The 22758-nt window shown below is 58.1% G+C and overlaps 6 protein-coding genes across 6 annotated transcripts; 3 read left to right on the forward strand and 3 right to left on the reverse strand.

Moving 5' to 3' along the window:
* Positions 1-180: 180 nt before the first annotated feature.
* THITE_69856 (fatty acid elongase) lies at positions 181-2412 on the forward strand. The gene is made up of 4 exons (XM_003649140.1): positions 181-407; positions 504-969; positions 1036-1318; positions 1389-2412. The coding sequence occupies exons 2-4, from the start codon at positions 544-546 to the stop codon at positions 1733-1735; spliced, it is 1056 nt and encodes a 351-aa protein (XP_003649188.1). The 5' UTR covers positions 181-407; positions 504-543; the 3' UTR covers positions 1736-2412.
* A 314-nt stretch (positions 2413-2726) lies between these two features.
* THITE_2084364 (uncharacterized protein) lies at positions 2727-3296 on the forward strand (the record flags this gene model as incomplete). The annotated part of the gene is made up of 2 exons (XM_003649141.1): positions 2727-2917; positions 2987-3296. The coding sequence occupies 2 exons, from the start codon at positions 2727-2729 to the stop codon at positions 3294-3296; spliced, it is 501 nt and encodes a 166-aa protein (XP_003649189.1).
* A 2249-nt stretch (positions 3297-5545) lies between these two features.
* On the reverse strand, positions 5546-7623 carry THITE_2107579 (uncharacterized protein). The gene has a single exon (XM_003649142.1). It carries the CDS (start codon positions 7509-7511, stop codon positions 6156-6158), a length of 1356 nt encoding a protein of 451 aa, XP_003649190.1. The 5' UTR covers positions 7512-7623; the 3' UTR covers positions 5546-6155.
* A 5746-nt stretch (positions 7624-13369) lies between these two features.
* Positions 13370-15693, reverse strand: THITE_40155 (uncharacterized protein; the record flags this gene model as incomplete). Its single annotated transcript, XM_003649143.1, has 2 exons — positions 13370-15143; positions 15242-15693. 2 exons carry the CDS (start codon positions 15691-15693, stop codon positions 13370-13372), a joined length of 2226 nt encoding a protein of 741 aa, XP_003649191.1.
* Positions 15694-16646: 953 nt separating this feature from the next.
* THITE_2107582 (glycosyltransferase family 3 protein) lies at positions 16647-19324 on the reverse strand. Its single transcript, XM_003649144.1, has 5 exons — positions 19118-19324; positions 18960-19057; positions 18603-18878; positions 16982-18540; positions 16647-16926 (listed from the first exon to the last, which is right to left on the reverse strand). Exons 1-5 carry the CDS (start codon positions 19200-19202, stop codon positions 16839-16841), a joined length of 2106 nt encoding a protein of 701 aa, XP_003649192.1. The 5' UTR covers positions 19203-19324; the 3' UTR covers positions 16647-16838.
* Positions 19325-20842: 1518 nt separating this feature from the next.
* On the forward strand, positions 20843-21706 carry THITE_112604 (uncharacterized protein; the record flags this gene model as incomplete). Its single annotated transcript, XM_003649145.1, has 2 exons — positions 20843-20942; positions 21099-21706. 2 exons carry the CDS (start codon positions 20843-20845, stop codon positions 21704-21706), a joined length of 708 nt encoding a protein of 235 aa, XP_003649193.1.
* Between the last annotated feature and the right edge of the window lie 1052 nt (positions 21707-22758).

Below are 22758 nucleotides of genomic sequence, written 5' to 3' on the forward strand. Positions count from 1 at the left end.
AAGCCCCGGGAGCCCCGAGCGGGGCAGATCCAACACTGGCCGGAGTCGAGCGCTGATTGGGCGGCAAGACTTCACATGCAGGAACCAGGAAATGAGTCTCTCGCAGCTTCTCCTTTTCTGGAGCGGACCTGCTGAAAATATTTGGCTCCTTGTCCGCAAACAGTGGAATCGCGATCCCCTCTAACTTATTGCGAACCCTTCCTTCCCTTGGCCGCTCTGTCCAGGTTTTTGGCGTCTCAAGTTCCCGGCTTGTGAGGGTGTTGGTTCGGTCGCCTTTTCTCTTCACTTCCTTTTTGGCTTCTTCATTCGGCCGTCGTTGCCATTCGCTTCTTCTGGCGGCTGATCAGGGCGCGACAATACCCAGCATCGCTGTTCGTCGTGTCACGCGTTGGATCCTGCATCACTCGGTGCGCCCGTCCCCAGGTCCCCAAGTCCCCTGCGCTCGGATCCGACGCGATCATGGCGTCACGTTCGCAAAGTATACTGACCCAGCGGTCGCGCAGCATCAATCGCGCCGTACACCGCGCAGAACTGTCCTTTACAATGGCGACCGCTCCTCCGCCCTCGGCTCTCCTCGAGAACCTGCCGGTCCCCACCCTCGACCGGCCGTTCGGCATCCATCTGTGGCCCATCTTCAGCAAGGCCTTCGAGTCCATCGCAGGCTACCCGGCTGAGGATTTCAGGTTCCAGCCGGGCGTGACGCCCATGTCGACGCTCAAAGAGACGGGCATCTTCATCGTCATCTACTACACGATCATTTTTGGCGGCAGGGAATTGATGCGCAACCGCGAGCCGTTCAAGCTGCGAACACTCTTTTTGATCCACAACTTCTACCTCACGGCCATCAGCGGCATTTTACTCGCGCTCTTCATTGAGCAGCTCCTGCCCACCGTGGTCCGCCATGGCGTCTTCCACGCCATCTGCCATGCTGAGGGCGGTTGGACTCAGCCCCTCGTGGTTCTCTACTACGTGAGTCTCTCTCTCTCTGTTGGGTTATCAGAAGGTTTTCCGGTGTGGGTGCTGATGCCGGCTTAGTTGAACTACCTCACCAAGTACCTCGAGCTTCTGGATACCTGCTTCCTCTTCCTCAAGAAGAAGCCTCTGACCTTCCTGCACTGCTACCACCACGGCGCGACTGCCCTCCTCTGCTACACGCAGCTTATTGGCTCGACAGCGGTGTCGTGGGTACCCATCACGCTGAACCTGACGGTGCATGTGGTCATGTATTGGTATTACTTCCAGAGCGCTCGTGGCATCAAGATCTGGTGGAAGGAGTGGATCACGCGTCTCCAGATCATCCAGTTCGTCATTGACCTCGGTAAGCACACTAGATTCTGTGTCTGCCTCCGCTCGCGTGTGTGTGTGTGTATATATTAATGATCATCCAGGCTTTGTGTACTTCGCGTCGTGGACCTACTTCGCGTCGACCTACTGGCCCTGGCTGCCTAATGCTGGCAAGTGCGCTGGCGAGGAGTTTGCCGCCTTCTGCGGCATTGCCATCCTCAGCTCGTACCTCTTCCTCTTCATCTCGTTCTACTTCGCCACCTATAGGAAGGACGGCAAGCGTCCCAGCGGGCGCAAGTCCTTGCGGAGGATGAGCCAGGCCCCGCTGCCCGACCCCAGCGATATTATCCACGGCAAGGCGGCGACCAGCATCCTGAACAGCAGCAACGGCGAGGCCAAGGCGTCGGGTGTCAAGGCCAACGGCACTTCCACAAGGTCCCGAAGAGCCTAAGCGCTGGCTTGCACGCTGTGAAGTGCGACCCTACCCATTTCGCGGTGGCGGGCCGCTTTTGGCAAAACGAAAACCGTGGCCGCAAACCAACCCAGGGAGCTGTGCCAGAGAGCCCCTGGAAGCCCACGAAGCTATGGCACCATGTCTCAGGATATGAATCGAGACGTGGGGTGTACAGTACCTGACCAGGGGACAGTCAACAGGCCTTTGGGAGGGCTGGCCTGGTTTCCCCAGCATCACATCAAGGGCATGTGGGTATTGATTACGGAGTTAGACGCCGGCGGCGATCATATTCACTGGGCTCGGAGCTTGTCATGACAACCATTTCGGGGCGGTTTAATATGGAAAGGGGGTCGATTGTACCATGATGACGGTCAAGGCGCTGTGTATGACGAGTGGTTTGAAAATGGGTTTTGGTATCACCGGCGGCATCAGCTGGGTCCCCAGTCGGCAAGCCCAGGGTTGAAGAGGGTTAGAGAGGCGACAGGCTGGTTTGGCCGGGTAGCGAGGGGCGGGTCGTCCGGCGAACGGCGTCTCCCTGCCGGGTCGAGCGTTTTTCTTCGCTTTTTATGCTTTCGTTTCGTTTTCCTGTACATGTTTGCCTGTACTACTGGCCGGAGCGGATACAAGCGGGCAGCTCACCATAAGCAATTCTAATAACATTGGGTTGGACACGCAAGGCGCGGCGGACCTGGGTGTGCTTGGCTTTCCGCGCAGTGATACCGAGCAGGGAGAAGCTGGTGGTTGCGCTGGCGTTACGTTATCGTTGCCGGTGACACAGCGTCTGAGACCCGGGTCGGTGGACCATAACCCCGAGCGATCTCGTGGATGGCAGGTAAAGGAGGAGAGGTAACACGGGTGGGAACGGATCACTGAAGACTAGGCCATCTCTCGGAACGTCCCTCCTGATTTGCATCCAGAGAACCTCCTCAGATCTAGGCTCTTGGTTGCGAGACGAACCTAGGCGCATCAATGACGGCCAAGATCCCCCATGGCAGCCGAGAACCCCGATACCCACACTCGCCCGTCCGGATGGGACGCTCAGTGGTTCGGCGAGATGAACCGGTGTCCTTGGTTGGGTCAAGGAGACTTCCTCGGCCCCCTATTTGAGAAGTTCACAACCCTGGCGATGATGGCAGGACGGCGGTCGTTTGGCCGCCCGACGACGGTGTTCCGAACGGGGTCGGTCAAGTTGTGAAAGACGCGGTGCCCCAGTCTCGACAAAAGCCAGTCGTCCCGGTTCTCCCGCAGTCGCTGGCTGCTCTTCCAAGCCTACCTACCGTTCAGTGAGGCAAGACGAGCGGCAGGCAAGAAGAAAACCAGCTACACAGAGGCCTTCTCCCTCGACAACAACCGGCTCAGCAAGCACAGCCGGGCCAGTTTGCATGCGTGTTCCAACGGATCGGACGTCTATGTTGTGACCCCAGTCGGTAATCCGCGGCCGGGTCCGCGGGCCGGGGGCAGGTCCGGATCGGGCTGGGCCCGTTTCGGCGCTTGTCGGAAACAGGCCGCCACGGGGCCGGCCGGCCGGCCGGCTATTTTTGGCCCGACCATTGGTTAGACGATTTGGCATGCACAAAACAAAAAAATATGGGAAGGGACCCGGGCCATCTGCGATTGGGGTTTGCATTGTGGAAGGCCAGCAAGCGCGGCCTGGCTGCGATCTCGGCATTCTTGCGACATTGCTAGTCGGGAACTCTAGATGCGTCTCCGTCTCAGTGACAGGCCGGCTCCGGGATCCGGCCAGCGGGATCATAATGTCCACGTTACACGCACCTATGTGTTGGTCGGCGAATAATCGGAATAAGTGAGTGGTCCCCGGCCGTGGAGGGCGCGGCACGTTCCCGGGCGGGTGGGACGGAAGTGATTTATTCGTACCGAAGGTAGCTAAGTAGTCAGGTTCGTACAAGTTCGCCTGAATTCGCATAGACATGCCACACGGAAGCTGGGCCACCAAGCGGAGGCCTGGATTCAAGCCTGGGAGAGCCGCATTATCGGCAACGTACTGCAGTCCAAGTTGACAGTTGCGCTATCGCCACTTGGAGTCCGATGTACAACCATACAACTAGGGCATCCTGACGTTGGCCCCTTATCCACCGAAACAGGGCAGTCGGGAAACGGCAGTCAGGAACGCACCGTTTTTGCTATCATCTTGATTTGCCTCCACAGAGTGGTGTAGTGTATTGAGTAATGCTCCTCTGATCAGCCCCTGATGAAACCGTGATCGCCGACTCGCCGTTGCCGTCGACGGCATCCTCCCCTGCCCACCCGGGCCAAGGATGAGAAGGTGCCATCCGGCGCCGTTACACTACATTTGTTTCAATCATCCCGTCCACATCCTCGTCTGAGACACGAGGGCGGCCAGGGGTATAGCGGAAAGGACACGGACACTTGGAGTGGTCCGGGGGCATCCTTACCGTGTCGGCGGGTTTGCTTGGCGAGACGTACGAGCAGAAACAAGAGGGATGGATGGGCGTCTTTGGCAGAGACATGTCGATGCGGTTCCCTGCGCAGCTGCCTGGCCGTTTGCTTGCCAGGCCTAGCGACTGAGCGTCCTGGTCCTGGTGACGGTGAGGGCAGCTCGACTCGGGAATCGCGCCGGTGTCCGTCGCCCCTTACGTTAGCTACCCTAGGTAGTTACCCCGTCCCAGAGGAGCCCCTTTTGTATACTGGGCGGCACAGCAAAGAAAGTTGACGGGATGGACGCTGCAGATGCTCCCGCGGGCCCCGGTGGTGTGATGTAAGAACTTAAGAGGAAAAAAGAAAGAAAAAAAGCCTCTCTTACACCGTAGTGTATTGCGTACCGAAGTGCGGATTACACATACAGACTCGGCTTCTCCTGCATTCAACTTCGGTTGACTTACAAGAAACTCGCTATACGGAGAACAAAGTTAAAGAGTCACGAATAGCCAACCGGTTAGGGCCACCTCAAGTGGCCGCCCTGCTCTGTGTAGCCAGGGCGATTCTTCCGCGAACAAGCCAATGTGATCGTCCATCGCCAGCCACTCGCCACATTCTCAGGGGCAGTCTCCGGCCTCTGCGCTCGGAGTGGACAAGCTTCTGGAATTGAGAAATGGGAAAGGGATCAGATGGAATGTCTGACGGAGCGGGGTAAGCAGGCCCCCTTCTTCCCCCCACAAGCTGGACCACCGCCAGGCGCTGGCATGCGACGGGGTAGTAGTAGTGTACGGTGTATGTCCTAGACACCTTCCCAAAGCAGCTGTCTTCGCCGCCTGTGCTCGCCTTTTGCTTTCCGTGCCTGCACCGCGGTAGTCCCAGGGCAGAGGATGCAGGTGTGTTCGTTCCTGCATGAGGTGGGATGCTGGTGGAGTGCGCGGACGGAAGTGCGGGATGCTCTGAGACGGAAGCGAGACGAGATCTGACCGAGAGATCGGACGGTTCCCAGGACCGAGAGAACATAAAGTACACACTATTCCGCATTTCCGCACAATCGAAGCATAGACAGTATTACCGCCAGCCGTACATTCCCGGCTTAGAGCCTGGGCAGCGCTTATCGAGGATGAGGGTAAGGGGAGCAGAGTGGAAGGGGGAGAATGGTAGTGAAGTGTTAACCAGGGCCCGGCCCGGTGACCCTTCGCTTCGGCAGGGAGCGCGACCGTTGAAACACCATCCCCTGGCAAGCGAGGGGGGGCCTTTCGGACGGAGCCGGTACCCAGAGGACAAGGGAGGGGGGAATGTGACGAGTCAAAATGTCTGAGATCAAGCGACCAAAAAAGAAAAGGCAAGGAAAACGGTGATCGAGGACAATAAAGAGAAGATAACGCTTTGTGCTCCCTGCATGTCTTGCCAACCGAGGACTGCCCACACTACTCCGTGCAAAGTGAGGGGTGCAGTCTCGGTGAGGCACCATCCGGGCCATTCGAAACCAGCATCTTTGTCAGTGCGCGCGCCTACAGGGCTGTCTTGCGCGCCTGGTGGTGCATGAACAGAAACAGGAGATGCGAAACATGATTCAGGGCTGACAGCAAATGTGAACGGGAGGACGGTGATCAAGGGACCACCAAACCATCAAGACTTGGGGAGACTACTGACGGGCGTGATGCGTGGTTTGTACGGAAGGTATAGTCTTACAGCATGCATGCTGGCTGGAAACGCTTGAATTGTAGTGTTCAAGACAGAGAAACGAAGAAAATGCGCTGAAATGCTGCATCAATCAGTCTGTGGTATCATCATTGCCTTCCCCAAAACCCCAGCCAACCCAAGATGTGTAAATCATGTAGATTCCGCCCCCAAAAAAAGATGTCATCATCGCCCCAAAACGCCTTGCTTTGCCATGCCGTTTGATGAATGAATTGGAACGCCGTTGAATCCATCCGCCCCGTGAATCATCACCAACGCCGTGAAATGCATGCAAAGAAACCGCCATCTCCCTCCTCCTGCGTAGTCATTTAATTTTCCTTCAAACCTTCCCAGTCAACTTGATACTTCTTCGCCGCGCCGCCAGGCCGCTCAGGATGCCCCTCTTGCCCGTCGCCGTCGCCGTCGCCGTTGCCGGGCCGGGCGACGGAGGCACAACGACATCACTGGGCAGCGAGGCGGCACCGTTGGACATGGTCGTGTTCCTCTTGGCTGCCTTGAGGATGTCGTTGTACGTGATCGGCGTGGCGGGTGGCACGTCGGGGTCGTGCCAGGCCTGTTGCGGCTGCCCGTCTTCCTCTTGGCTCTGTTGTTGTTCGTGTTGTTGTTGCTGTCGTCGCTGTTGTTGCTGTTGTTGTTGGTGGTGATCGCTGACCTGCGTCGTCGTGGCCGGCGTTTGCACGGACGCCCTGTTCGAGCTCGCCGCGAGCGCCGTGTCTAGCCTCGGCACGGCAGGCTGCGCTGACGAGCTCAGATTGGGCCGGCTGCGCTTCCGGACCAGGCTGAGGGACCTCGTGACGCCTTTGAGCAGCGCGGTTGGCGTGCGCGGCGGCTTCGCCGAGAGATTCTCACCCTCGAGGCTGTCGAGGGCCTTGGGGATGTCCAGGGCGTAGGTGCTACCGTTGGCGTAGGGGTCGATGCTGAGGAATGGCGGCTTCTTCTTCTTCAGCATCTCCGCGAAGAAGACGCTTCTTCTGCTGTTCGGCGAGGCGTCCTTGCTCGGTTGGGGCTGCGAATGCTGCGACGACGCGATGCTCGCGGGGGTGGCCGGCCGGTCCTTCGACGGGGTTCCAACCGTCTGGGCTGTCGGCGGCTTGGCCGATGACTCGGTGCTCGATCGTGTCCTGCTTGTGCCCAGGGAGCTGCTCGACGTCGGGCGTTTCCTCGCCGTCGGCAGGTTTACCAGCGACGGCTTCCCTGAGAAGACCACCGACACCACCCTGGCCGTATCCTCGTGGCTGCTCCTGCTCGTGGGCGAGGTGGGGTCCTCGACGCTCGAGTCGTAGTCGTAGTCGGAAAAGTCGTCCGCCTCCGACGACGCGTCCTCTTCGGATGACAGGTACACGTCGTGGGGCGTCGTCGCCTGGCCCAGCTCGGCCGCTTTGATAGACGCGCCCAACTTGAGTCCAAGGCCGTCGAGCATCCTGGACGACCTGAGAGCGCTCTTCGGCGGCAGCTCTGGGATGGCATCGTTCGAGTGGACCCGGTTGGGACTGGGGGTTAGGGTCTCCTGGCTGTCCATTTCGTAGAACTTGTCAAAGATGGGCTCGTCGAAGGCTACTGGTTCGGAAGCGAGAGAGAAGTCGGCCTGGTCGTCGTCGAGGGCCCGGGTATTTGTCGTCGTGTCGATCGGGTGGCCTGCCGCCCCGGCAGGAAGAGGTTGGTCGATCGGGGACATCGCCTCGATGAAGAATGCGCAGACGTGGGGAGCTAGTCCTTCGGGGCCAAGGGAGCGTACTGTGGTAAGCTTCTGCCGACGTCAATGTCTCACTCTCGTGGGCTGAGGATCCTCGAGGGATGGCGAGGGATGGCGGAATGTGTGGGACTGGCAAGGTGAGGGAACGGGTCCCGAGAGGTTGGGAGGGAACGAGGATATTTCAACGCAGCGAGTGGTGCCCAAGCTATGCCGTACATAGCACTTGAACAAAGTAGGAGTGGCCCAGGGGAGGAGGCCGTCACGGTCTGCAGCGACTGGACCCGCCGTCAACCTGGGCCGCCACTTTTCTGCAAGTGCGCAGGAAATCCATGTCGGACGCTGCTCTGTGCCTCCGTCCCGGGGATGGCTGCCAGAAGCAGATCCGTTACGGAGCGGACCTGGGCAAGACGGATGAATGGCTTGCCCTCGCATGACAGGGCTTTGCATCCGACCCCTGTCCCTGCCCCTGCTCCCCCCCTTCCCCTGCCACTGGCAATCCCTGCTCGCGCCTCCACAGCACGAAATCGCAGGGGGCCACCCGAGCTGCGAGCTTCGGTCTGCCCTTTTTCTTTTCTTGATCATGCGGCCGGCCATCAGCCTCTTTGACTGTTCGTCCGGAAACGGGAGGGATACAGAAGGAGGCATTCGAGGGTTCAGAGGAATGGACCGGCCATCTGTCTGAGCCCGGGCGAGGGCTGGCTCTGGTTTGGGCTACGATCGAGGGCTGTCGGAACGGCGAGCGCTGGTTGGCCGTGGCCGGGTGTTTCAGGTAGAGCCAATCCTCGTCCTCCTCGGGTCGACAGCGAACGCCTGGGGACGTGGACATGCTCGCCAAGCCTACGGAGAAGTGCATGCTCGCGCTAACGTTGTGTAACTTTCAAATAACCCTCTGGTTATCAGTCTGGTTCGGGAACTTTGGCGTGTTTTTTTTTTTTTTTTTTTTTTTTTTTTTTTTTTTTTTTTTTTTTTTTTTTTTTTTTTTTGTGCCTTTGTCGGGACAGTGGCGGCCGATGTTCTGTCGCGGTCGAGGATGTCCAGCACTCCCAGGACGGGACTCTCGTGTTCCGGCATCACAGCCACGACGGTGTGTGCACCTGTTTGCCAGCTTGTGGAGGATCTGCGCAATCCGCCCTCTCGTCATCAGCCTCAGCCAGCCAAGTTCCGGCCAGCGGCCTCCCATCGCTCAAGTGAACAACAACGTGACCACGGGTCTTGCGTTCTCTCCAATCAGCCGTGGCCGGCCGTTGCCGCCGTCCCGAGTTAGATCCGGGTCGGAATGCCAATCACCGTTGCGCAGGAACTTGCCTCTCGCGACGCGAACCATGCTGCCAATGAACATGCGTGCGGAGTACTGCGCAGTACTACACCGTAGATAGGAGAGTATGAGTGGGAGACGGAAACCCCTTTGGCTTCCCCACGCGGTTGATGCAAAGGCCAAATAGGCTTATGCCTTCCCTCGAGCATCCTCCATGGGCCCCTCGCAGCCCTCGCAACCCACCATCTGGTGTAGTGCGGATGCAGAGATTAACGTAGGAGGGCTCCGAGTCGGGCTGGCTGGCTTGTTCGTCCTGCCCGGCGACTGTTGCCCGACCTTCAAACCGTCGAGACGCAGCAGAGCCCGACCGACCCGACCCGACCCCGACCGGCAACCCACCCTGCAAGGAACGCGACTGCAAGCCAGAACCGGGATGCTATTTTTTACCTTCAAAGAGGATGCATAACTCTCCCGTCAAAGAGAGCCGCTATGTCGCGGGCCCGGGTCGGCCGCTCGTCCGATTGTCCTCTTGCCCGAGTGCGTGCGTGGCAGCATGAACTTACAGATTGTTTTTGGAGCGGTTTGCGGTTTGCGCGCGGCCCTTTGAATCCCGCGGTCTCCAAAACGGTACAGGTTCGCCCACCACGGCGGCTGCATGGCCTCGTCTGCTAACCAGAAGAAACGTGGCTTCCGAGGACAATTATTCTGCCTGCCTCCCGCCACGGCCGATGTTTGTCGCTGCATGGAAACACTGTTCTAATCCAAGTCATGAGGACATTTCTGTCCAGGTCAATTCTCTCTTGGACTTAGCGTAGTCCACGTTAGCTACCGTATCGATAAGAGCAGCCGGTGAAAGCACACCGTCTCTGATCTGCGTAAAACGCCCACATCACGACTCAGATTTCAGACAGCAAATCTCTTATTGTGTAACGTGGACACTGCCCCTTCCTTAAACTCCAGTGGATCGCGTTGCCCATGCTCTGTCCGTGCTCCGCTCTGCGGGTTGGTCAATGGACGCCGTGGCGGCGCCCTGCGCCTCTTTTAGACACCTTCTCGATTCCCACTTCGAACAGGTGTGCCTGCAGCAGCAACCGCCACCATGCTGGCGATCTCCATTCTCACCTCGTGTTAAGCTCGTGTTAAGCTCGTGTTAAGAAGAAGGCTTTGAGCCAGGGTTCCAAGCCTCGGCGACGTAAACACGAAGATCAAATTACCTTCGCCACTTAACACGAGCTACACTATGTCGGGGTTCATCACGAAACACGTGACGCCACCCGCGCTTTCCAGCCGTTTTCCCTCTCAACAAAGGCCGCCGACGATCTTGAGAGATGAATTCAGACACATGACTCTGAACCGAGTCAGCGTCCCGTTTCTCGCCCGGTGAAACCACCTCCCGAGAGTCCCATCGCGTTTGAAACTTTGAGCTTCGACCTCGAAACACGACTGACATCTGAGATTGCCTCAGGCGATACGGAAAGCTCGCAAGCTGCGTCTGAGCGTCCAGGTGCCGCTACAAGGTGCGGTGAGAAGGTGCAAAGATCGCCGCCCTGACCATGGGACACATTGCCAAACCATTGCCCCAACACCTCGATGTGCAATTGGAAAGTCAACGTAGCATCCGGCTGGAAATATCGCAGTAGTCTATGAACGCTCATACTCACCCAGAAACCGTGGTAGTGGGAGCATCCTGTTTGATATTGATTGTCGCTGCAAACCCTTATCCCGCCATTGCGTCATGGATGGGTTGCGGGACCAAATGGTGGAAACTTCAGGTTGGCTGTTTGCACTAACCCTACAGAGTAAACAGTCGCTGTTTCTAAAATTGTTTCACCTGACAGATCTGTGTCAACCCCGGTCAACTAAAAAAAAGGCCCTTGATTTACCCTCTTTCAGACATTTGCGTCCACTCCAGATGATGCTTGGGAATGCGAGCTATCAGACTTTGGACAAACGGCCTAGCATGCCGCAACACATGATCCATAAAAATTGTCAGCCGTTCTCCCCAACGAGCAAACGCGGGGGCGTCCCCGTTGCGTTGCCAGCCACAGCAGTCGGCTTCCTCGAGGATCGTCGGTAAGAGCTGTGCGGCACAGAAATAGAGTTGCTCCGTCCAGTCCCACCAACTCGGCTCCGGTGCGCCCCAACGTGCTGAGGCTGACTCGGCTGAGCAACGTCAGAGGACGAATCATTGCTCCGGCTTGACTCCAGGCCACAACAACGAACCATCTTTTTACTGGACGCTTTCGCGGCCAGGCTGAGGAATGATCCTGCTCCGAATCTGATGTCACCGCCCGGTTCCCAACTCCCCTGGTCCGGAGTTGGGGGCATTCCTGCCGGACATACGTGATGCTGACACCACAGGACGAGGTTCGACGTCGAACAACGGTGCACCGGACTCTCCCAAGGATTGCCCATCATCCGTTTTCGAGCGGTTGCCCCTTCCCCTTTCCTGGGCTGTACATACTCCGCCACTGTCTCCGTTCATCCCTCGTTCTAGTGTACGCCCGGTGCGTCATGGCGGCACCGAACCAACAGGGCAACGGAGTCTTCCTTCGTGGCGTCCCTCCGCTCTGGTGACATAGTTAGTAGTCCTTCTTGGGGGACAAACACCGAGGCCCCCTCCGATATTGATTGGTAAGGCGTGCTCAGCATTGCCCTTCATGGAGGCCGGCATTTTACCTTGCCGGACTTTCGGGTACTTTGGATGCCGCCGTTGCTTTCTGGGATATCCTTACTGTTCACTATGTATAGAACCCCCACAGAAGGATGGAGAGAAGCTTCGCGGAAGATCACCTTGCCGTGCCGCATGGCCACCAGCTAACTGGGCTGCGCCGCAACACTAGCACTAGGTGGATGTCTTGCATGCGGAGAGCTAACTCACCCTTCGATTGATATGCGCTGCTCCGTACTGCTTGCGGGCTGGTGATCACTGACAAGACAGAGTAAATCTGCTGGCATTCGACAACTTGGCTTATCCAGTCTTCAGTATATAGTTCACAACGGCGAAGGCAAGCTCGTCCGTTTCGGGAAGAGTCAACGAGGGCGTGGGCTTCAAAGGCGGCCGCTCAATGCACAGCCACCTGTTGGTAGTGTACTCACTTATCCAAGCTCACGGTTCCAGTGTTGGTGCTATCCAGTGTATTCCCATGTCAAGGTGGGGGCTATCTTCACAACATGTCTCGCTGAGCCTTGCCAGCTGCTCGACTTCGGACTGCACGCAATTCGGACAGCCGTGGGGAACGGTTCCCGAGGGAGACACCAAAACTCAACGCAACAGCTTCAAGATTGTTCCCCCTCTACATACAATTTTGTGTCCCAGCATATGACGAGTACGACATATACAGCACTTAGGTCAGCCAAGACTCCGAAGTCCAACGTCCACGACAACAAGAGGACCAGGCCTGATACGGCGAGCATGAGGGGCATATGGCGAGCGCAGGAGCATATTGCGCTGGCCGAGTTGTTTCTTTGTTGTAACGGAAACCACTTCCACCAGCGGCGGGTTCTGCTGGCTATCAAAACCCACACAAACAGTTAACTTAGACCTTGGGAGAATGGATCGCCCCGGTCAGTCAGCGCCGTACACATACGGTTCAAAGCTGCAGGCTTAACGATGTAGTCTCAGGCTGCTGCTGCTATGGATCGACGTCAGCAAGGTGGTATTTACATACATGTACCCACCGAACTCGACGCAGCGTCTTGCTGCCCGAAGAGTTGATGGGCATCTGCAGCCAGACATATCCCGCGAACTGCGTAGCATTCGGTTGCGTACCATGCAGTTCTTAAAGTCTCGCTGCTGGCAATGTGGAGAACGACTTGATCCCGGCTTGCTCCTGAATATGGAAGAACGGTTAAAAAGAGCGTTGGGCGCACTACTGCGTCTTGGTGGTGGTGGTGTGATGTTGCTGTGCAGAACACATCCTCTGTCTGGGACAAGATCGTCACTCGAAGAGCGCTTCCACCTGCCGGCACGGCGCACTCTGTCGGGAAGATTGGTGGTGTCGCTGCGACTGAGTGTTTCAGAGTATCTTACTTGCATACAAAGGAACTTGGCGCCGACATCGGGAGCTTGTAAGGCAAGCTAGATATGTGTTGACGCAGTTGCCGAAACGCACTCTTAAATCATGGCCCAGATATGTGAGAGGTATCGAAGGCGGAAGTGGGTGGATGAACCTCAAGGATGGTAGTCAGCTAATGTAAGGTGTGGGCAGTTACCAGAAGCGTGCCTTATGGCTATGTAGAAGACCTCGAACTCTTGAGGAGAACGCAACGGCTGAATATTCATCGACTTGAAAGCGTTGAAGCGACACGGGGGTATATAGTACATCAGACATCAGGCATTACCATTTTGAAGACGTTAAGGGCCCGCCTTGCATCAATGAGCAGAATGAACAGGAAGAAATCAGACTCCGGCTCTTCTCCCCTCGCCCTGCGTAACTCCGAGCTTCCCACCAACGCCAAAGGTGCCAGCCTGTTCGGGACCAAACAAGTCCCGCGATCATGGCACTCGCCCATTTCCTTCCGCCTCTTTCCATTCATTCCTCGCCGCCCGTCAATAAGCAATTTGCCTTGCCCAGACCATCCATCACCGCCACAAATCCATCCTCTCCCACTTCTTCTCCCCCGCGCTGCTCTTCGGCCGCGGCCACTCATCCTCCCCACCACCGCCAACATACCCACCCAACGACGTCTTACTCCCCCTTGCCAGAGACGAGTTCCGCCCGCGCGTCTGCGCCCCCCCGCCTCCCCTTTCATCGCCGGTCGGCACGGCCAAGAACCCGCCGCCAGCCCCGGCGCCGCCGACCAGCACGCTGCGTCGGGCCCCCGCGCCGCTGCTCCACCCGGCGGCGCTGCCGCCCAGCACGTCCGCGCCCAGCCCATAGCTGCTGAGCGGGCGCTCCTGGCGGTCGTGCGCGGCGCCGGACCCGCGGCCGCTGCCCACCTGCACGAACGACCACCCCAGCTGGTCGTCGTCGCCCTTGGTGAAGACCTCCAGCTTGGCGGGGAGGTTGAGGAAGTTCGCGAGCGGCGGCGCGCCTGGCGGGCTGAGATGAGGGGAGGAGGCGGCGGCGGCGGCGGTGGCGAACGGGTTGTTGCTGCTGAAGCGCGGGTTGGTGGTGGTGGCGGTGCCCACGCCGAGGCCGGAGGCGGGGCTGAAGGCACCGTTGAGGGAGGAGAGGGAGCCCTGCGAGCGGTGGCCCAGATTGCCGCCAGCGAACGGGGCCGACGGGGGTAACAAGGAACCACCGGGGAATCCGTTGGCTTTTCTGTTCGGGGAACCATACGGGGAGGCTGACCCGCTGCTTGCCGGGCGGGGGGTACGGCCCTCGGCGAAGGCGGGAGCTGGCGGAGGGAGCCCGAGCAGGAGGTCGGGGAAGTTGGGATCTCGGACGTAGACTGCGCGGAGGTTGGGTAAGCCCCCCGAGAGGAGGGAGCCGGCGAGGTAGTTGTAGTAGCTCGCTGCGACGCCCGAGTATTTCGGCGACGACGGCGCCGCGGTGATTTCGAAGTGCAGCGACTCGAGACTGGTCGAGACGAGCGGGGGGATGTTGTGCGAGCCGGCGGCGGATGCCATGGACGCCGACACACTGTCCATGAGGGACAAGTGCTTGAGCCCGGGAAGGTAAGCCAGGAGCTCCTGCAGAGTCCAGGCTCGCACGCCAGTCCCGTTCAATGTAAGCACCCTCAACGACTGCCGCGCTTCGGGTTGGACCAGCCAGCCCTTGAGGCCCTCGGAGGTGACGTTGGGAACGTCGGTGAGAATAAACTCCTCCAGGGGCGGGAACGGCGGCATCATGTCGTTCCATTCCAAGGTCTCGTCGCTGAAGGATTTCGTTTGGCTGACTTTGAGCGCCCGCAGGTTGCCCAAGTAGCTCAGCACTTGGCGCAGCATAGCAGGCTCCATCTCTATCCGGATCAGCTCAAGCACCTCCAGCTTGGTCCAGACTCTCCCCGAGGCGATAGCCCGCAGACTATTCTCTGACCCTCCCATGTATGTCATCTTGCGCAACTCGAGGCAGCGCGCCTGGACCTCTAACCGGAGCGTCAGGAAGGACGGCTCATCGGCGAAGAGACCCTCGGGCAGGTCCACGTATCGAAGGTCCGGCGTCACGGCTATCGTCCGTGCCAGGTCGGCCTGGCAGGACTCGCGTAGCATATACGGCATCTTGAAGAACTGGACAAGCCGGCCGCGGCGAACGGGGTCCTCGCGGAGGGTGCGACAGAGCAGCTTCAGGCGGGCCTGCGCCGGGTCCTCGGGCTGGCCATTGCGGTCGAAGAACGACCGTCGTTTCCGCCGCTCGGCGAGGACAGCTTCGAGATCGCAATAATGGACGCTGTCGATACGGATGCTGTGGTACCTGCAGGAGCACAGCTGCGTCAGCGGACCACCGTCCCCTTCACCACCCCCCCATCCCCCCACCCCCCAACACACACGAGGCGTGCGATCACAACATACAGCAGCTTGACAGCCTCCGCCTTCCACCTCCTGCAGACCGCGACGCAGTGCGCCAGGTCGCGCAGGTCGCAGAGCGCGCAGCAGTCGTCGACGGAGCTCTGCTCGCACGTGGTGTAGCTCTCATCGGCGCTGTGGGGACAGACGAACGTGAAGATCCGCTGGAGGATGGCGGCCGGTAGCTGGGCGAGCGCCGCAGCAGAAGCACGAGTCGGCCGGTTGGGAAGGAGATCGGATTGCGCGTCCGTCCCCCGGTGGTATGGCCCGGAGGGAGTGGAGCCGAAGGTCCGGTGGCCGTCGGGCCGGGAGACGCCGAAACCGAGACCGTACCCGCCGTGCGCCGGGGCCAAGTGCTTGCCGTTCGTCGTGCTGCTGCTGCTGCCGAAGCCCGGCATCCGGCCCTGGTGGCTGGCGCCCTCGTTCCTCCGCTTGTCTTTCCTCCTGAAGAACTTCATTGTGCCCAGGACGGTCGTAGCAAAGCCCATGGCGGAAGGAGCGGGAAGGGGAGACGCCGCGAAGTGAGAAGCGGCGGGGTGCACGACTTAAAAGCAAGCTCCAGTGCTTTGTTCCGTCAGGAGGGAGCTAAGCTACCGACCTGTCCCACACACAGCCAAGCACTGTGACACAACTGACCAGGGTCCCTTCCAGGTTTGCTGCTAGCCGCTAGGCGCGCTCAGCGATCCTACAGCAGCCTGCCAAGCCGCGTCTGCGACTTTACGCAGGGAGGTCTGAATTGAATGATAGGCCAGCGCTGTTTGTGGCCTTGCAGCGAGGTCGCGATCGTGCAGAGCTCCTGCAATTGCAAAGGCTCTACACGTTGCGAACCTGTGCTTGTCAGAGCAATAGGAGCTGCCAGCAGGCATTAGGCTCGCGGAAATTTGCAGCGGTTCAGACCAGGGAGCTTCCAGAAGGGTGAACAAAGAAAAACCGTTTGTTGTTTGCTTCGCGCCCTGCAGGATTGCTGAGAAATGGTCGGAAGTGCGAGGGTTGGGTGTTGACCAGTTGGCCACTCCCACAAACGTGAACTGAATCTGCTGTGTGTGTTAGGTACAGGTACTGTGGTAAGTCTTCATGAGACCACACAGCAGTGGCCTCGTGCACAGTAAATTCCCAACCTCGAAACACCGTATCAACAGCACTCGAATAGCAGAAGGCCTCGACAAGCGTGTCTGAGCATGTCTTCCGATGAGCTTCCCTCACTGCAGCAGACCCTCCAGGCCGCCTGGTGATGCACGCGACGGTGCAAGCCAACAATTCACACGGCCTGTCACCAGCAGCAAGCAACCGCTCAAGGCGAGACATCTGCAAGTCAATTTTACATGTGGCACATACCTAGATACACAAAATATGGCACGGAGCCAGTGATTACCGCCCTAATGTGTTGTCTCACCTCCTAGCCTCCACTGCTCCATACACCCTCGCAGGTCTTGGAGCAAACTTGCGCGAGTCCACATGGTCAACATCCCCTAACTTCGGCTCGTACATACTAGGTATGCATGTCGCTATGGACGAATGCTGGTGGTGGGTCTATGTTTTGGCTGGCTTCGTGGAGAATGAAGAGAGCGTCGAAACACACAAAGGGCTGTCCCATTCCGCGTGGTCACTTGCCGTTCAGAGAGCTTCCAGGGCCGGATGCCTTGGTTCTCAACGTGAGCGGGAACGGGTACTCATCCGGGTCCTCCTCCTCTCTGTGCAACATAAATTAGCTGAGGTCGCCCACGTGTCAGGTTCTGTGTCACTCACGGAAGTTTCCACGCAACGTAGTCTTCAGTGCTCAGCCCCTCACGACCCTCCTGGAGGCTGGCAAAATCCCCAGGGGTCATCATTCCGGTGCGATCCCTTGGGGAGCCGGGCACCGAGAATGGCCGCGAGATCTTTTGCTCCACGCCCGGGATGAAGTCCTCCTCCTCCTCCTCACCAAGGAACGACGTGGGATACGCCCGTCTCAGCGCGAGCTGCCGCGCCTTGACATACTCCAAGCCCATCCGCTTCCAGTCGAGCAGGTCGCTAAGCCGCTCAGTCCGGTTCCGCTGGTTGATGCGCTGCCGGCGGCTCTTCTGCGTGAAGTCGAACATGTACGACGTGAGCTGATTGACCGAGTCATCGACACCCTTGGTACGGCGATCCACGATGTAGATGCCGTAATCGCTCGAGTTCTCAATCAGCTCCTCCATGTAGCAGCCGAATCCGGAAAGGTTGGTGGTGATGCTGGGCACACCCATCACCGTGCACTCGGCGGGCGTGTAACCCCATGGTTCGTAGTACGATGCGAACACGCCCAAATGCGTGCCTCGCACGAAGTCGTCGTAGTCCAGCGGCAGCACCGGGTTTGCCGAGTTCAAGAACTCGGGGTGGAACACAATCTTGACTCGGTCGCTGGGATGGTTGAAGAGCTGCACCCGGCGGATCTGGTTGAGGATCGGGTCGTCGTGGTCGTTGACCATGTTGTGTGTGACGATTGGGGGCAGCCCGTGCCTCTTCATGGCGAACAGGCGCCTGCGGAGCAGGATGCGATCCTGGCTGGAAATCAGCTCCTTCTCCTCCGGCATCGGATCGCCATCGTGCCACTTGAGGGAGCGCTCAAAGATGCGTCGGCCGATGTTCCTCTCGATCGTGTCCACCGTATCTCTCAGAGACTTGATCACGGCCTGCCCCTTCAGTGCCTCGACCGTCAGCGACGAGGTCTGGGCGGGCATGATGATGAACGCGACGACCGTCATCTTGCTCCCAGACGACTTGAGCCGATGGTTCAAGCGGGCGAGCGACTCGATAAACATGTCAACGCCTTTATTCCTGAACTCGTACCGACCCGCCGTGAAGAAGTAGAGCGTGTTCTCGGGATCGAAGTCGTAGTGGCCATAGAAATGGCCTCGGACAAAGTCGTGGATCTTCTCCTTGGACTGCTGGTGCAGGTTCTGGAACTCGTGGACCGCCGAGAACTTGGTCACGTTGAGGCCGTTCGGCAGGACACCGTCGGGCTTGCGCTTGAGTAGATGCTCACTCTCATAGGCTGTGATGTGCGAGACCGTGGTAAACACGTCACAGGAATGCGCCGCAGCTCGTTCGATGCAGTACCGGTGGTAGATACCGCGCTTACCCGCCTCAGCATCCACGTCGAAGTGCTGGAGGTTGTTGTAGAAGTCGACGGAGCCGGCACACAAGTATCGACCGAGCAATGTCGCATGGGTCGTGAAAATGGTCGTCACGTCGATCTGCCGCTTCCTGGTCAAGGGCAGCGCAACGCCTGCCAGCCATTCGTGGAAGTGCGCAATGACCGCCCTCTTCTTTTCGTGGCATACGTACTGCAACAGGGTCAGCTTCAGCTTTGTGAGGCTTTCCGGTCGTCCATGAATCGGGCACCAACCTCCCCGAGGAACCATGCAACGAGATAGCCAAAGACGACGGCCTCGTTGGTCTCATCGTCGTTATCGGGCGACGGGATGGAGGCAACATTCCACAGGTCACCCTTCCACTCATTCATATAACCGTACGCCGTCTTGGTGTCGAAGAGGAGCACTCTAGGAGCTCCTTCAATCAGCCACCGCCCATACAGCATACCGATGCCGCGGTCCTTCATGGACTGGATTGTTGCGGCAAGTTCGGGGTTCGTGGGCTCCATGGCCTCGACCTCGACGGCCGCCTACAACTCGGTTAGCACTCTCGAATACCTGGAGGACCCTCAAAAGGAGACGAGAAGGTACTCAAGCAAGGAAGCACATACGGAGTGGTGGTTGAGAGGCCCAATGAGGGTGTAGCGGTCGCCATATTCTGCTGTGGTTACCGGGGCCTTGGATTTGATGACGGAGTAGATGCCGCCGACTGAGCGCACACGTTAGCCGGGCTACAGAATCTCCGCAAGGAGAGCCGGCACGAGCGAACCTCGATGCGCGACTTCTGTCGCGATCTCAAACAGCACGTGGTTCTTGACGTCGCGTGGCTCGCGCTCTGCTTCCTCGTTGGCCATTGTAGATTCGAGTGCGAACTGGGAAGTGTTTGCCTCAGGGCAATCGGTAGCAGCGGGGAACGCGATGTCGCGGGCGGAATGAGCGTGTTCAGTCCACAATGTCTCCGATCGAGGCTCGAAGGCGAGACTGGTGGTAGACTTCCAGCTTTCACAGCTGGACTCTTTGAGCAGACTTGATGACTGGCAAACCCGGCCCCGGAAGGAGGAAAAAATAAGAAGAGGAAAAATGAGCCTTTTAGGGAGCTCTAGCGAGGATCAGTCGCTGAGAGCCGAGATTTGAGACAGCATATGGGCGGGTCAAGTTCTGTGTTTCTTCTAGCGGCCGAACACAGCGCCCAGGGCGGGGTGACGGCGGATACCGGGGGGTCGCAGGAGCCGTAGGCGCGGCTGGGTGAGCGGCAAAGCACGCTGGAGGCACGGCGCGGTAAAGCCCGAAACGAAGAATAGGATCTCGAAGTTGGAAGGGGGAGGCGTCTGGCGCAGCTGCTCAGAGGAGGTTGGTGAGAGCTTCGTGGCGGTGGAATCTTGGAGCGGGCAAGACACCGATGCCAGAGCTCTTCGCTTTTGAAGGTCCCCCTTCCATGTTGGGAGAGCTCAAGGTTCCAGCTCAGTCGCTTCCAGTTTGGAGCTAGAAGGTACCTTATTCGGTGGAGCTGAACTTTCGCGTACTTCCTGTTTGGCTGCCCTACCTTTGGAAGGAAAATACGGTAACGCCACTAGGCCATAGCATACGGAGTGCGCTGTCAGCCTTGCACTACCAAGTACACCATTACCAGCCGCTGCTGGGGGTTCCCTCCTCGCTAGACCCGCGCTATACCTATGACGACATTGGTTCCTCCGCCGTTGCGGGGTTCCGCATTCTCAACTCCAGGTTAAACCACCGACACCAGTTCCACCAAGATCATCGTCCCCAGCTCACAGTGGGATGCCGGTGAAATTGCGGGGCTTCAGCCAATAGCCCCTTTTGTTGGCTTGTGTCGTGAAATTGGCCCAACCACATTGGTCAGTCCGCTCAGCGGATGGGGGACACAGCACCGCTATAGAAGTTCAGTGAGTGTCTACACAGTTCTCCGCGAAGTTCGCTGTTGGATACGAGATGGGTGGGCGGTGTCAGTTTAACGATCCCTGGGCATCAAGGAACCGGACACTTCCCCGTCAATACTTGGCCACGGGCCATCGCACGGCTGCCTAGCAGCAATGACAATGTCCGAAGTGTCTTCGCTACGGTGGGCGGGCGCGGATGATGATCCCGTCACCATCATTGCAAAGGAACTGTGTCGCCAACTGGTTCTGCAGGGGCAAGTGCTCTTGCAGGTACTTTAACACAATGCTTTTGCTCGGAAGAGGCTTCTTTGATGCATCGAACAACAGAATTGTGTCAGCGCCTGACAAAGACATGGTTGGTCTGAAAAGCCCATTGCCCGAGCCCCTGGTATCAGACTGTCTCGCCTATAAATGATAATCCATCGAACAAAGGAAGCAGAGAGCAATAAGAAGGCCCCGCCTATGTACGGGAGCGTGACGAAGCCCTCCTCCGGCGGATTGATTCTGGACAACCACATACGGCGTGAACCAGACCAGAGAAAAGCCAACCTGTAACCTAACAATATAATCTGCTCTCGAACTTGAGCTTCGCTACAATGTCTCCACGAAGAAGGTACCGCGGCAGCGGCGACAGAGACTACGACAACGGCCACAACGGTTACAGCAACAGCGACAGCGACAGCAGCAACAGCAACGGTGGGTATCATAACGGTGGGTATCACAACGGTGGGTATCATAACGGTGGGTATCACAACGGTGGGTATCGTAACGGGGGAAATCATAACGGTGGATACCACAACGGTGGGTATCAAAACGGTGGGTATCGTGATGGCTGGGGCAATGGCAGACCAGGTGGACACGGAGGGTATTGGCCCCGAGGCCACAATCGGCATCAGAACCCCCGCAACCGCTTCGACTACGATCAAAACGGCGGTAACCGCGGGCGTAACGGCGTGCGCAACGGCGACAGGAACGGGCACGGCGATCGGAACGGACACGGCGACCGGAACGGACACAGCGACCGGAACAAACATGGCGGCCGGAACGGGCACGGCGGCCGGGACGGCAAAGGCGACCGGAACGGCAACATCTCTATACTGGAGGCATATCTCGACAAGCTTTTGATCAGGAAGCACTTTGACGTCGAGGAGCTCCAAAAACTGGCCTGGATTACCGCTCTCATCCTCAAGCTCATGTGGGACAAGGGTATGAGGCAAGGGATGAATGCCTTGGAAATCTCCCGAGCGTTGAGTATTCCGGTGACAGTCAGTCAATGGCTCCGCGAAGTCGCCACCAGCTTGATCAGCGCTACTCCCGATGCAGAAGGGGACATCGAAATGCTGGATGCCGACCGGGAGCACAACAACTTCCAAACACTGTTTGCCGAAGGCCCCGACTTCACGAGGATCTTCGTCGATATGTTGGCCAGATCTGTACCATTTCCTGGAAGGCAACATTAGTGCCGGGGCTTCCTGTGGAAGGGCCGACAGGACATTTGGTAGGTTCCAGGTTACCACTATGCATGCATCGCTGTAGCCGTTCTCTGGTGGGAGCTTTGGGATAATTTCTGTGAATTTCACTGACTGGGACTGGGACTGGGACTGGGTCGGATGGGCAAATCAGGGAAAAGAACACACTTGGATTCAAGGAGCCTGGAACAAGGGAGCCTAGCTCCCGTGAGACGTCAGAAGATAGTGTCAAGGTCCGTTGAAACAAAGGGGCACGGAAGTTGGCGGCCATTGATGCCTGTGTGCGGATCATCGTGACCAAGGTACGGTAGGTTAAGAATCAACAGTGCACCCACCGAAGGATAGAACGAACTGCTCCCAATGCGCTTTTCCTCATAGTGAGTCAAAATTCAACATAGTAGTAGAAAAACAACCTGGCTCGCTGTCCCTGGTCCATACGCGAGATACCAGGGATTCGGAGACCTGCCCTTTTGTCACTCGGCTTATAGCCCTTGAAGAGCATGGACTCAGAGAAGGCGCGGGCAGTGTCAGTGTCGAATACGACCAGACAGAACCGAAGTGGGCCTCACGTGATAGCTAGCATTAGCTCGCGTTAACTTGAAATCGACTGCTGCCCGTCGGCTCTTCTCCACTCCACTACGGACTCCCTCGTCCCTCTTGCCTTTCACCAAAGCCTGTCGGCCCTGCTTGCCGTCGCTGGACTCTGATGCACATACTCCAGGCCTGTATCAGCGTATTATCGATGCTTCATTTTCCCGTCATGTCACCCCGCTTCGATTTTCAATCGGGTCCCGAGGCCTCCGTGCTGGTTTTAGCACTGGCGGGGCTTTCCTCGCACAGCGACCGGAAGTGTGCGTCTCTCGCTAGAACCCTATCGCAGACTTGATTCTATCCCAAACGACTCGAACGCAGAAAGAGTGGAAGAGAGGAAGCCCTGTCGGTTTTCTGGTGACGATCTCCTCCAGGAAGCGCCCCTGGGTTGGTCTGGGCTTTCCGCCTCGCGGCCTTTTGAACCTTAACCATCATTACGCCAATCGCCCGAG

Source organism: Thermothielavioides terrestris, chromosome 1 (genome assembly GCF_000226115.1).
Source record: "Thermothielavioides terrestris NRRL 8126 chromosome 1, complete sequence".
NCBI lineage: Eukaryota > Fungi > Ascomycota > Sordariomycetes > Sordariales > Chaetomiaceae > Thermothielavioides > Thermothielavioides terrestris.